We start from the raw sequence: 14100 nt of genomic DNA on the forward strand, positions 1-14100 counted from the left end.
TGTGCACCAAATGGTGCGTTCCACCCTCTGTAGAGCCTTGCGGTCAGTGGCGGTGGAGTTGCCATACCAGGCTGTGATGCAGCTCGACAGTATGTTCTCAATGGTGTTCCTGTAGAAAACTGCGAGGGCCCTCGGGGACAGGGCACTTTTCTTCAGCCTCCTGAGGTTGAAGAGAGTCGCTGTCATGCCTTCTTCACCACGGTGTCCGTGTAGTTGGACCATTGCAGCTTCTTGGAGATTTGTACACAGAGGAACTTGAAGATTTTGACCATATCGAAGTTGGCCCCGTTGATGAGAATGGGGCGTGCCCAACCTGGTTCCTCCTGAAGTCCACAATCAGCTCCTTTGTTTTGCTGACGTTGAGAAAGACATTGTTTACCTAGCACCATGCCGTCAAAGTGCCTACCTCCTCTCTGTAGGCTGTCTCGTCGCTGTTGGTAATCAGGCCCACTACTGTCATGTCGTCAGAGAACTTGATGGTGGAGTTGGAACTGTGTGAGGCCACGCAGTTGTGGGTATACAGGGAGTGCAGAAGGGGACTGATGACGCACCCTTGCCGGGCTCCCATGTTGAGGATCATTGTGGAGGAGGTAATGTTGCCGACCTTCACCATGGGGATAACCTGTCAGGAAGTACAGGACCCAGTTGCAAAGGGAGGAGTTCAGTCCCAGGGTCGTGAGTTTTGTGGTGAGTTTAGAGGGCACTGTGTTATTGAAGGCCGAGCTGTAGTCAATGAACAGCATCCATTCTTGTCCAGGTGGGTGAGGGCAGTGCCATGGCGATTGCGTCGTCCATAGCACTGTCAGGGTGGTAGTCGAATTGGGGAGGAAGGGATGTGGTCTTTGACTAGCATCTCAAAGCACTTAATGATGATGGAAGTGAGTGCTACTGTTCGGTAGTCATTCAGTTCAGTTACTTCCCTACTGATGACCCTGTTTATGACGTTCCAAATATCATATTGACATGACAGTAAATGCCTGAAATATTCCAGTTTAAACCAATTTACTTTTTAATACCAATACCAGTGAAGCCACTGCACGTTGTGACGTTCGTTTTGAGAGACTCGTGATATTGGTAAACCTAACTGACGTCGCGTGCTTCTGCTTGAGAAGCACCAAGGTAAACCAATCATTGTCAGCAATGTTTTGACGTCAACCAATAGCGAATTCAGTATTTTGTTTAGAGGCGGGATTTCTGAGAAACATTGAGCAATGAGTTAGGTTGTTAGCTAGAAAGTTAGCTAATGGCTGGGGGAAAGAGATCCTCCTCAACCCTCGCTTCGGGAGAGTTTCAGGATTCCCTGAAGTAAAAACACCCGAATATTCCACAAGAGATACCCCTGAAGGAAGTTAAGGTCAACAATAACAACGCTAATATACGTATTGTCAAGATAAGTATGCAGGATGCAGTAACCGGGACGAGAATGCTGACGGACGCCTTCGAGGACGAGATCGACTCGGTGACTCCTCGCACCCCAGCGGTAGGGATGGGGGTAGGAGCAACACCAGGAGTCGGACTCCGGGGCATAGGGATTGGTGTGGGCGGAAAGAAAGTACGATTGTTTGGCGAGCCCGGTGGGCCTACTACAGATAGACTGGATTTCAAACTGGCTGCGGCTGCAGTCCTTTCCTCTGGTCCCGGATCCAACAGCGACGAAGACGAGGTCTCAGAGGTAACGTTAGCTAGATATATGCTAGTTAGCCAGCTAGCTAGCGCGAACGTTCATCTCACTGCCTAGCCAGCTAGTTAGCTGTGGGCAGCCACCCCCTCCTAGGCTGACGAAATAACGTTATAAACAACTACGAATTTGCTTCAAACATGTCTCCAGATAACTCAATTGCTCATGGGTTGTCAGACATAAGGAGAATAATGCAAGACACCAACATAATTACACGATAACCGATGTAATGTTTTATTTATGCGGCGTAGGCTGTGACCACGGCCTAGTTCGGGTGGAAGCGATCATGCCATCGTCAGTGCTAGCTATTAAGTTAGCAATAGTCTCGCAGCACAGATACACATTCTCAACTTCGGACACTGTACACACTGGTGGGAGAGCACGTATTCACACTGTCAGAACAAGCACGGGCTGTCAATCTTGCCAATATTAAAACTAGCTACAATTTTAAAGTAATGGTGCAATTACGTCACCTTTTATAAATTATATCACATTTAAATCCGACGGTCTTTCAATTCCTCAACACACGTTTTAGACAGCTAACGTTATTTGGCTAACTGTCCTAGCTAGTTGAGTGGTCGATCATCGGGCTGTCATAAATAAAGAATAGAGGGATCAGATGACACTGGTCTCAGCCTCACGAGGCAGTGCCAACTAAATGGCCAACTCTATGTAACTGTCCTGCGTTGTAGCAATTTGTAACAGTCCCCTTTCAGAGTTGTGCCCAACTTGACATGTGTTGGTAGGCTTACAGGGCACCACCGTTGAGGTTGATACCTGACAGTTGAACAGACATCGCGAGCTACAACATGGTCACACACAAACCACGAGTTCCTGTTCTGTCATCTGTAATGATGATAACACAACAGGTTCAACTCTAAAATCTTTCTCATGTGGATTAGTTCCCTGACACGCTTGCCCTCTGCTTGTTCACCACCAACCAATCAACATCCGCTTCCATGTCCAGTGAAGGTGTGACTTTTAAAGCCACACCTGTGGTTGCCCTGCCATACCATGCCCCACCATACCCAACCCTAACCTGTCTGTGGACTTGTGGTGGCCATGACACAATCAAGTTGTTGTCTGACTGACACATTGTTAACTGTCTGGCTATTCTGTCCATTTCCTACATAGGCACCATGCCTGCCTTGTCATTATAACTGTTGAAATGTAATTAGGCTTGCATGGCATGGTGTCATGTGACAGTCTATGGACTGTCACATGGAACACATTCTAGGATCATGTTTGCCTGGAAACCCAAAGTTGAATTGCATTGAATTCTACATCAGGCAAAAGGAGTGTTTGGATCAGGAAATGTTCCTCTCACGACCTGTACAAGCCAGCATATTTATATTTAAACATTCTAGACCGGTTGTTACTGCTGTGGGTCCTTTTTATGGTAGGAATGTCAGACAATATATCCACAGGAAAAAAATAGTTAAATGACTTTATCAAAGTGCCGGAAGTGCGTTGATTTCTGTCACCTGAAGCATGTGCAGAACCATGTAAACACGCGCTTGGCAAGTATGCATGCTTCCGGTGACAGAAATCTGAACACACTAGCAGCGCTTTGGGCAGTTGTCCTTTTACTTTCCTGTGGATACAATGACCAACCACACAGATGACTGGTAAAGTAAGCTAAAATATCATTTTACATCTGGAAAGGCCAGACCAGACTATAACCTGACAGTGGCTCAGGGCCTGGGAGCCAAATCACGATTAATATGGAAAATCAATCCACTAATAAGTTTCCCATACATTTCAACAAAGGGTTTTATTTATTCATGAGGCAGTGTCATTTTTTTCTGTTACGTTATAAGTCTGTCTGTCGTAACATGCACACCTGCAGAGAGCACTTTTCCATGTCATGGTGTTTGATAGATGGAAGCTGTGGAGCCTGGCATGTTAACATGGTGTAGACACTACCTGTTGAGCTACCACCTCCTAACCAAGCCACAAGTGAATAGTGAGCATTACGTCTGGAATGGATTTGAAGTTCTCGTGTTTCATTTGGGAAATGAGAGGGTAGACGAGAGCAGGCAGCTATCTTTCTTGCTCTACCGTCTGTCTGTTGGGAATTGGTTGAGGCTGAATGTACAGTATATGTTTGATACCTGTGTTAAGTTTTTTGTGGCCTTTCTAAAAGGCCTTGAGGATGTGGCTGAAAGGGAGGTATTGTTGTGAAATGTTAGCCTAGTGGAGAGCTCACTCCTGTGGGCTGCAGCTGAACTCTGAGCTCCAGGATTAAGCAGATGCCTTTCCAGGCCTTTCCAGCTCTCCGGATGCAACACAGTGCTGGGAACTGTAGTTTATTGATGGGCAGGAGTGATGTCCATTGTTGTTTGTGAGAGCCCTCTTGGAACTACATCCCCCAAAAGTAATTGTTTTCTGCATTCCAGGTGTATAGCTACATTCCTCCACACAGACTTCTGCGAGTCTATCTGTGGACTCCCAGTAGCTTTTCCTTACTGGTCCTCATCTCAGTAAAGGAATACAACTAAAGGCAGACTATTGACCAAGTTAGCTCAGTCCTCTGTTTTTATTTTGAATGCTGTTTGACAGTTGCAGGTGACACATTGTTTTCATTACATATCTTTGCATACTGTAGTGCTAGGAATGTGATCAGTTTGTCTTATTTAATATTTTTGGGTGAATTTGAAACTGTTTATTACCTGTTGTCTGAAGTTTAAACACATCATTAATGTTGAATTCACATGATCTATTCCCTAATTTTATCTGCACTCCTGTCACGTTCCTCATAAATCTTTGCTAAGCAATGCTAGTAAACAGTACACTAGTTTGGAACTGGAACAGGTTAGCCGGCATGTTGTTGTGTACACAGACGGACACAAGCCCCTCTCTCCGGCCCTGACCTTGGGCAGCTGCAGTCCCAGCACGGAGCTGTGCCAGGGGCCTGTGCTGTATGTACTGAATTTGCTGCATGCTGTTTCCTCCATGCTGCTGTTCTGTGTTAAAGGATCAGCTATGGGTTAACTGATCCAGGCACCAATACCACACCCTCCTGGAGTACCTCTTCACAGCTACATACAGCCCCATAGCATACGGTCAAGGCAGCCTTTCTAGCAGATCTAGGAACTGATGGATATGGCTTTCAAATCAAGACCGTGGCTCGCTCTGTTTACACTACACTAACTTCTCAGAGCCTGCTTGGCTTGATTGGCCCCACTCGAGAGAACCGTATGCAGGCTGGTGGTGTTGATATGGAACGGATGTCACTCCATGCATGTTTTTGAGATGTTTATTATGGAATACTTGTTTTGCTCCTTGACCCACATCGAAGTCTCGAGTCTTTTCAGTTATTACACACACAAAGCGACAAACTATTGTTTCTAGTCAAAAGACAGTTTTCGGTTGCAAATCCCCTTAAAGGGATCAGCATAATATGAACCACCATTTTAGAAAACATTTTAAGGAGTTTGTACACCGAAAATGCTTGTTAATTAGCGGTCCAAGTTGTGAGGTAGAAAACTGAGATGGGAATCTGTGTCAGTCACAAGGCTACTACATAAAGGCCCTGGATCTCAGATGTTCCATAGCTAGGCTGGCCTTTTGCGCTCAGCTCAGGATAACTCACGGTACTGTACAGAGCCAAGCCATTCATCAAACAACGGTTCCAGACTGGAGAAACAGCATCTGTTCTCTCCCATCCACATCAAAAATAAAAATGGCCTCTACACATTATCTCCATTTAAAAAAAAAAAAAAAAAATCCTAATTTAACCAACACCTGATCTATTTGATGACTACGTGTCTACCATTTGGTTTTGAAGTATTGAAACCAAACCATTTGATTTGAATGATAAGTATTTTTATAATGAACATGAAAAGGTAAGAAGCGCTCATCGTTTCAAATAGTCTACGTATTGAACAGCATATAACACTAAATAGCCGGACGAGTAGCCTATAAAAGGAACAAATTAATTATTTAGGCTATATTGTTAGTCTAATTCAATTATTTGGCTAGCAGGAATATTGAGCGCTCAGCTTTTAAACTATTTTGTTGTATTAAATCATGATAGTCTATAAATTGCGCATGTAGACTGTGACTTACTTAGAATTAAATCAAAATGAAACTGTGCTTTTGGCTTCACTTTTAGGAACAATTTTGGCCAGACTCTCTTGTGGCTTCAGCCTCATGCGGTGGTTCCTGGAGAGCAGGTCAGCAGCGGAGAATACCCTCTCCCTGCTTGCAAAGCCACTGGGGATGCTAAACACCCTTTGGGCCACTCTTGCCAGACCGGGCAGGGATGCGAGGTTGTCTTTCCATAAGGTGATAACGTCTTCGTCTGCTTTTCTTCTCATGGCCTCCGCGTCGGACTCCGCCTCCTCCGCATCGGCCGCCGCCTCCTCCGCGTCGGACGCCGCCGCCTCTTAGTCCATCATTTGTGTCCTCAAGACCAGTTGTTTTGAAGGCCTTGACCATGTTGCTAGCGCTGTCAGTCACCACTTGTATCAGCTGTCGCTGCACGTTCTAGTTCCTCAGGACACTTTGACATTTCTGCTAAATGGCCTCTGCTGTGTGGTGTCCTTGTATGTGCTTGTAGCTCAGCAACACCATGTGGCCTTTATATTTTCCGTCAATTAAACAAGTGACAAGCCCCCCACCCCAGGAAACTGTGCCCCTCCTTCTTTTAGTCCAAATGTCAGTTGAAACAACGAAACCATCACCTAGTTGCAATTGGTCTCTCGGCTTGGCTTTGATTTGGAGGGAGTGGGGAATGAGGGTGTCTCTGACCATACTATAGCAAGGTGGTTTGTAGCCTGGTTGAGTTGCACATACAATGTACCGGATCCCTTCCCATTATCCTTTAGTTAGGGGCTCAAAGTCCAAGTAAACCATTTTGAAGCCCCCAATTTGCTCTTTATCTTTACGTCTTGAAAAGTAATATTGGAATGTGTCTTTCTCCTGCAAAGTCAATTGCTGCTGCGTCTCCTTCTCTGTAAATACAAATTATGACTGACCCCAATTAGTCGACTGGTCGTTTGTTTGGTCGATCAAGTTCTTTTTTGTTGAGCAGCATCATATATATATATTTTATGACTCATGACACCTGTCTCATTCACGCCCATCTCATTTAACTAATCCATTGCGGAGGACGTGACTCGTCCATTGCGGAGGACGTGACTCGTCCATTGCGGAGGACGTGACTCGTCCATTGCGGAGGACGTGACTCGTCCATTGCGGAGGACGAGACTCGTCCATTGCGGAGGACGAGGGATGGCACAGTCCAAGAAGGGGAGTGTGGCTAATATGCACAATGCACGTCTCTCTCAGAATGTGTACTCTCTCGTCAATGTGTTCACATGAATTGTTTCATAATTTTATTGTGTGAATTGTTTGCATTTGATTGTTAGTGTCTATCAACTCCCCATTACATATATCACCAGTAGTACATCTACAATGTCTATGGTAATTTTTGTTAATGCATTCATATTTATTATTATTATTCCAGTCTCTTACCGTTCCTGGAGCAAAATGTTTTTGTATAATGTTTCTTTAGGTAGGCCTAAAGGTTTTTAGGTAAAGTGTAACTATCAAAACGGAAAGCTCCTTGGAAGAACTAAAATGTCAGGCCTATTGGTCCAAAATCAATGATAGTCTATTGTATAGATAGTAGAACGAAAATGATCAGATTTTTGGTCTATAAATCCTTTGCTACAATGACAGTTAGCTAGCTACCCACCTCGTTCCTTTCTGTTAGCATGTGCATGTAGTACACCACCATGCTTTTGAGATACGGGTCTTTTCAGATTCCACAATGATTATTTATTTGTAGACACTCCCTCTCTTGATCCTCCTCTTTGTAAGTCACCTTGATTTTGCACCTCTGTGTTTTATCAACTTCTTGATGAAGTGTTTATGCATGCTGGGCTGGGAATGCTCTCCTCTCGTGAAGTGAGCGCTACCGGAGAAAAATTTGAGCGTCTAGAAGGCCAACCCTCCAGCCTTGGGGAAACTTGCCCCGAGCTCCAGTCAAATTGGGCACTCCTTTACATTCTGCTCACATTCTCTGGAGTGGTGTCGCTTCTCCTCCAACTCTAGCAAACACCGCTGATTAAACAAATTGCATTCTAAACTGAAGGACGTGATTATTGGAGTTTGGTATGTTTGGTATTTTATTAGGATCCCCATTAGCTGCTGCTTTTGGGGTCCACACAAAACATGAAACAGGACAGAACTAGAGACATTTAGCTGGGGGGAAAGTGCGACACCAATCAGACCCCTGAGGACTGGAGCTGCCCATCCATGATCTAAAGCAGCTCCCAGCACAGTGAATGCATACATTTTAAGTAGTGATGCACCGATATTACATTTTTGACCGATATCTGATATTTTCCTTGCCAAAAAAAACAATACCGATAAACGATATAAACATTTTTAGTGGCCTTTTTAAGCATTCTAGTACAGTTAAATAGTTTACACACACGCATGGACTCCAAGAGGCGTCACTACAGTCCCTGGTTCGAAACCAGATCTAACCACTAGGCTACCTGCCGCCCCAGTACCAGTAAAACATAATCATAACCTATTTCTTTCACTTACTTGCTGTGCTGTTTCGTTGTTCATTTTTTAAGTTGTTTCATTCTCAACCAGGATTTCTCATACTATGGAATGCCGTTTGGGTCTTTGCGTGTCAAATAACACTATTTGACATGTCAAATAAGCTTGTTGACCAATCACGACCTGAATATGACTGTTCTTCCCCAAAAACATAGCAAACCGACATCTGTTTCAGTAGCTATAGTTAGCTAGCTAACTATATAGCTAGGTGTGATTTTGAAATTACCCTAATTTATAAGACAGTTATTTGATTGACGGTCGGACCCATCGATGTGAAGCTAGCACAATAAGGATTAGCCACAATAATGGACTTTGCGGTTAGCCGTCAAAATAAAACTATAGCATAATTCTACTATTTGTATTCATTTGCAATGTCAACTATTTTCAGGTCTCTCCAGACATGTTCGATCAGGTTTTAGTCTGGCCTCTGGCTGGGCCACTCAAGGACATTCAGAGACTTGTCCCAAAGCCACTCCTGCGTTATCTTGGCTGTGTGCTTTGATCGCTGTCCTGTTGGAAGGTGAATCTTCACCCCAGTATGTGGTCCTGAGCACGCTGGAGCAGGTTTTCATCAAGAATCTTAGTACTGTGCTCCGTTCATCTTTCCTTCGATCTTGACTTGTCTCCCAGTCCCTGCTGCTGAAAATCATCCCCACAGCTTGATGTTTCCTCCATGGCATTCAGGCCAAAGAGTTCAATCTTGTTTCTCATGGTCAGAGTCATTTAAGTGCCTTTTGGCAAACTCCAAGCAGGCTGTCACGTGCCTTTTACCGAGAAGTGGCTTCCATTTGGCCACAAAGTCCTGATTGGTGGAGTGTTACAAAGATGGTTGTCCCTTTAGAACGTTCTCCCATCTCCACAGAGGAACTCTGCAGAGTGACCATGAGGTTCTTTGTCACGCCCTTGCTCAATGTGCCTTATCAAATCATGTCCAATCAATTTAATTTACCACAGGTGGACTCCAATCAAGTTGTAGAGACATCTCAAGGATGCTCCATGGAAACAGGAGGCACCTGAGCTCAATTTCGAGGCTCATAGCAAAGGGTCTGAATATTAAATAAGTTACTTTAAAAAAAAAAAACATTTTTAAAATAAATTAGCATTGTCGTTATGGGGTAGTAGATTGAACATTTTATTTAATCCACTTTAGAATAAGGCTGTAACGTAACAAAATGTGTGAAGGTCAAAGAGTCTGAATACTTTACGAATGCAGTGTATCTGAAGCCTTGGCTTGACGGAGTCTTCCTCAATGCCCAGACCGTGTACTTAATAAGGCCTCAATGCCAGTGTGAACGTGTCAAGCAGTTGGAGGGAAGGACTTGGCATCAGACCTGAAGAGACACCTCAGTGTGTACAGAATGTCTAGGTCCCTTACAGCGGTCCCGTAGTTCATGCTAGCCCATGCTAGCTAGGTCCCGTAGTTCATGCTAGCCCATGCTAGCTAGGTCCCGTAGTTCATGCTAGCCCATGCTAGCTAGGTCCCGTAGTTCATGCTAGCCCATGCTAGCTAGGTCCCGTAGTTCATGCTAGCCCATGCTAGCTAGGTCCCGTAGTTCATGCTAGCCCATGCTAGCTAGGTCCCGTAGTTCATGCTAGCCCATGCTAGCTAGGTCCCGTAGTTCATGCTAGCCCATGCTAGTTAGGTCCCGTAGTTCATTCATGCTAGCCCATGCTAGCTAGGTCCCGTAGTTCATGCTAGCCCATGCTAGCTAGGTCCCGTAGTTTATGCTAGCCCATGCTAGCTAGGTCCTGTAGTTCATGCTAGACCATGCTAGCTAGGTCCCGTAGTTGTTTGACCTATAAAAAGTTGGTCCATTTAATAGGTCTAGAGCAGGATACCGATTTTATTGGAGGACCAAAAAAGCTGATCCCGATTAATAGGATGATTTTATATATAATATATTTGTAATAATGACAATTACAACAATACTGAATGAACAATGAACACTTTTATTTTCTTAATATAATACATACATACCTATGATGAATTGGTGGCTGACTAAATACTTTTTTGCCCCACTGTACTTGTTTTGATTTTAAGAAAGGCATTGATGTTTATGGTTAGGTACATTTGTGCAACGATTGTGCTTTTTTTCGCAATTGCGCTTTTGTTAAATCATCCCCCGTTTTGGTGAAGTTGAAGTCGGCTGTGATTCAATGATAAATTTAACAGGCACTGCATGGATTATATGCAACGCAGGACAAGCTAGTTAACCTATTATCATCAACCATGTGTAGTTAACTAGGGATTTTGTTAAGATGAATTGTTTATTATAAGATAAGTTTAATGCTAGCTAGCAACTTACCGTGGCTCCTTGCAGCCACAAGGTCCTTTTGATGCTGCACTCGCGTAACAGGTGGTCAGCCTGCTACGCAGTCTCCTCGTGGATTGCAATGTAATCGGCCATGCCGATTAATCGGTCGACCTCTAGCTTGGTGGGCCAAAATTTTATCTGTGGTTGGTCGCGTAATAGACCTTTTCCTGGTCAGGTCACGCTTTCAGGAAAAAATTTAATCTTGGCTAAAAGTCTTCTGCATGCTTGGTTTCGGGTTGGCACCTAACCGAATGAGTGTGCTCGTATACAACCGTTAAAAGACCTTCGCTTGAAAAACCAGAAAAAGCTGCAATAGTCCTGTTTGTCCATCTCGAGATGCCGTAGCCAGTATACACTTCCTCAAAATAGTCCAAATTAATGTAAGATAACTCAGGAAATCGTTTATGCCAAGGCAGTCTTACTGGCTCAATTTTACATCTAACAAGTGAACAAATGTGCATGAAAATGATTAGTCTCTCGTTGAATGACAACAAACGGTTAATTGAAGAATCCCTACTGTTGACCCATTTCCGAAGAAGGGGCGTATACTTTGGCTACCGACGTCAGCTTGCCTTGAGATGTTTTGTGTACAAAAATAACAAGTAAAAAAAACCTTGCCGAATACCAAAACGTCACAATGTGGTCATAATATGTGGTCATAAATATATCCAGGTATGCAAATAAGTCTGGGTTTGCGGAGGACACCAGTCAACCTGAAGAGCTGTGCTTGTTTACATTAGACTCCAGTCTTAGGTCTCAACTATGGATACAGATTTTTAAGCAAAATAATATTAGACATTTTTGGGGTTGGCTGCAGATCAAGATGCAACATCAAAAGTGAGTTGTCCCTGTCTGCTGTTATGTGCTTTATATGTTGTGCTTTGCTTCCACTTCTCCTTACCCCAGGTGGAGTCATTTATCTTGGACCAGGAGGACTTGGAGAACCCAATCATGAAGACGGCCTCTGAGTTGCTTTTGTCCAGCGCCACAGACGGGGTGGACCTCCGCACCGTCGACCCAGAGACACAGGCCCGCCTCGAGGCCCTGCTAGAGGCTGCAGGTACGACTCTGGGACCTAAACCTGACCCATGTTGTTCAGAACCCAACTGTGCCCAATCTCACTGCCTTCAGCCCTGTCCCAAAGTCAATTCAAACTTACTTCACCTTAAGATTAAGGCCTAGTACCCCATCCAAACCAATTCTATCTAACCCTACTTGACACGAAAGGACCCCACCAGCAACCCCATTCCACCCTACCAGATCCCAGCTCGCCCCCTCTAGTACTTCCCACAAACCTGACACCTTGCCTTGCAGACTGTCACAGTTCTGTTTGATCCATTGAAGTAAACGTGTGGTTATCTGCATCTAACACAGCATAGCTGTCACCCACCATCCGACCACGTTAGATCACTGATTACTTCAGGGGAAGGAGGAAGGCAGGAGGTGTTTCAAACAGGAGGAAAGCCAGGAAGAGAGATGTCCATGTTTCTAATGTCAACATGTGGGCATCCCGGGTGGCGCAGTGGTTAAGGGCGCTGTACTGCAGCGCCAGCTGTAGCTCTAACCGGCCGCGACCGGGAGGTCCGTGGGGCGACGCACAATTGGCCTAGCGTCGTCCGGGTTAGGGAGGGCTTGGTCGGTAGGGATGTCCTTGTCTCATCGCGCACCAGCGACTCCTGTGGCGGGCCGGGCGCAGTGCGCGCTAACCAAGGTTGCCAGGTGCACGGTGTAGCCTCCGACACATTGGTGCGGCTGGCTTCCGGGTTGGATGCGCGCTGTGTTAAGAAGCAGTGCGGCTGGTAGGGTTGTGTATCGGAGGACGCATGACATTCAACCTTCGTCTCTCCCGAGCCCGTACGGGAGTTGTAGCGATGAGACAAGATAGTAGCTACTACAACAATTGGATACCACGAAATTGGGGAGAAAAAGGGGTAAAATAAAAAAATGTCAACATGTGTTAGTGTGTGCGCGCTCGTGTGTAGCTTACATGTGTCTGGCTCTTGACTGTTGAAGTGTAGTGGTAGAGCAGGTGCTTATGGGTGTAAGTGTGTGTGTTATATGGACCAGGGTGTGTCTAGGTTTTATGGTAGGTAACACAGGATTCAATTATATTAAAGCTTTTTGTTAAGTATCAACACAAAATGCAACAGGAAAATGTCAATGTAGTTTTCTCTTCTCTGAGACACAGGCCGTGTCCAAAATGCACCCTATTCCCTATCCCACAGGTCTATGGGTCCTGATTTAAAAAGTAGTGCACTATATAGGGAATGTGCTGCCGTTTCGGACGCAGTTTCTGAGCTGCATTAATGATTTATTTCACCAAGTCAATTGAGAACCAATTCTCATTTAGATTGACGACCTGGCCGAGAGGCATAACCGTACAACAGGGAACAGAACATACAGTAGAATGGCCTTAAGAGCTCAGTGACTTTCAATGTGGCACCGTCATAGGATGCCAACTGTCCAACAAGTCAGTTTGTCAAATTTCTGCCCTGCTAGAGCTGTCCCGGTCAACTAAGTGCTGTTATTGTGAAGTGGAAACTTATTGGAGCAAGAACGTGAAGTGGTAGGCCACACAAGCTCAGAATGGTACCGCCAAGTGCTGAAGCGCATAAAAACTGTCTGTCCTCGGCTGCAACACTCACTACCGAGTTCCAAACTGCTTCTGGACGCAATGTCAGCACAAGAACTGTTCGTCTGGAGCTTCATGAAATGGGTTTCCATGGCCGAGCAGCCGCACACAAGCCTAAGATCAATTACAACGGGTAGACCTTACAGTGAAATGCTTACTTACGAACCCCTAACCAACAATGCAGTTTAAAAAAATAAGGACAAGAATAATAGATAAAAGTAACAAGTAATTAAAGAGCAGCAGTAAAATAACAATAGCGAGGCGATATACAGGGGGGTACCGGTACAGAGTCAATGTGCGGGGGGGTACTGGTTAGTTGAGGTACTATGTACATGTAGGTAGAGTTATTAAAGTGACAATGCATAGATAACAACAGAGAGTAGCAGCAGTGTAAAAGAGGGGGGCAATGCAAATAGTCCGGGTAGCCATTTGATTAGATGTTCAGGAGTCTTATAGCTTGGGGGGTAGAAGCTCTTGGACCTAGACTTGGTGCTCCGGTACCGCTTGCCGTGTGGTAGCAGAAAGAACAGTCTATGACTAGGGTGGCTGGAGTCTTTGACCATTAGGGCCTTCCTCTGACACAGCCTATTATATAGGTCCTGGGTGGCAAGAAGCTTGGCCCCAGTGATGTACTGGGCCGTACGCACTCCTCTGTAGTGCCTTGTGGTCGGAGGCCGAGCAGTTTCCATTCCAGGCAGTGATGAAACCAATCCGGATGCTCTCGATGGTGCAGCTGTAGAACCTTTTGAGGATCTGAGGTCCCCATGCCACATCTTTTCAGTCTCCTAAGGGGGAATAGGTTTTGTTGTGCCCTCTTCACGACTGTCTTGGTGTGCTTGGACAATGTTAGTTTGTTGGTGATGTGGACTCCAAGGAACTTGAAGCTCTCAACC

The 14100-nt window shown here is 45.1% G+C and overlaps 1 protein-coding gene across 16 annotated transcripts in view; it reads left to right on the forward strand.

The window, feature by feature from the left end:
- Window positions 1-1214: 1214 nt before the first annotated feature.
- The window catches only part of LOC110504378 (ankyrin repeat and KH domain-containing protein 1), a 63310-nt gene continuing 50424 nt past the window's right edge, over window positions 1215-14100 (forward strand). For all 16 annotated transcript variants that reach the window (XM_036970158.1, XM_036970162.1, XM_036970161.1 and 13 more), the window contains exons 1-2: window positions 1215-1672; window positions 11482-11635. In XM_036970158.1, the coding sequence (XP_036826053.1) occupies window positions 1397-1672; window positions 11482-11635 (430 nt within the window). In that variant the 5' untranslated portion in view covers window positions 1215-1396. The remainder of the gene's footprint in view (window positions 1673-11481; window positions 11636-14100) is intronic.

This window comes from Oncorhynchus mykiss, chromosome 31 (assembly GCF_013265735.2).
Source record: "Oncorhynchus mykiss isolate Arlee chromosome 31, USDA_OmykA_1.1, whole genome shotgun sequence".
Lineage (NCBI taxonomy): Eukaryota > Metazoa > Chordata > Actinopteri > Salmoniformes > Salmonidae > Oncorhynchus > Oncorhynchus mykiss.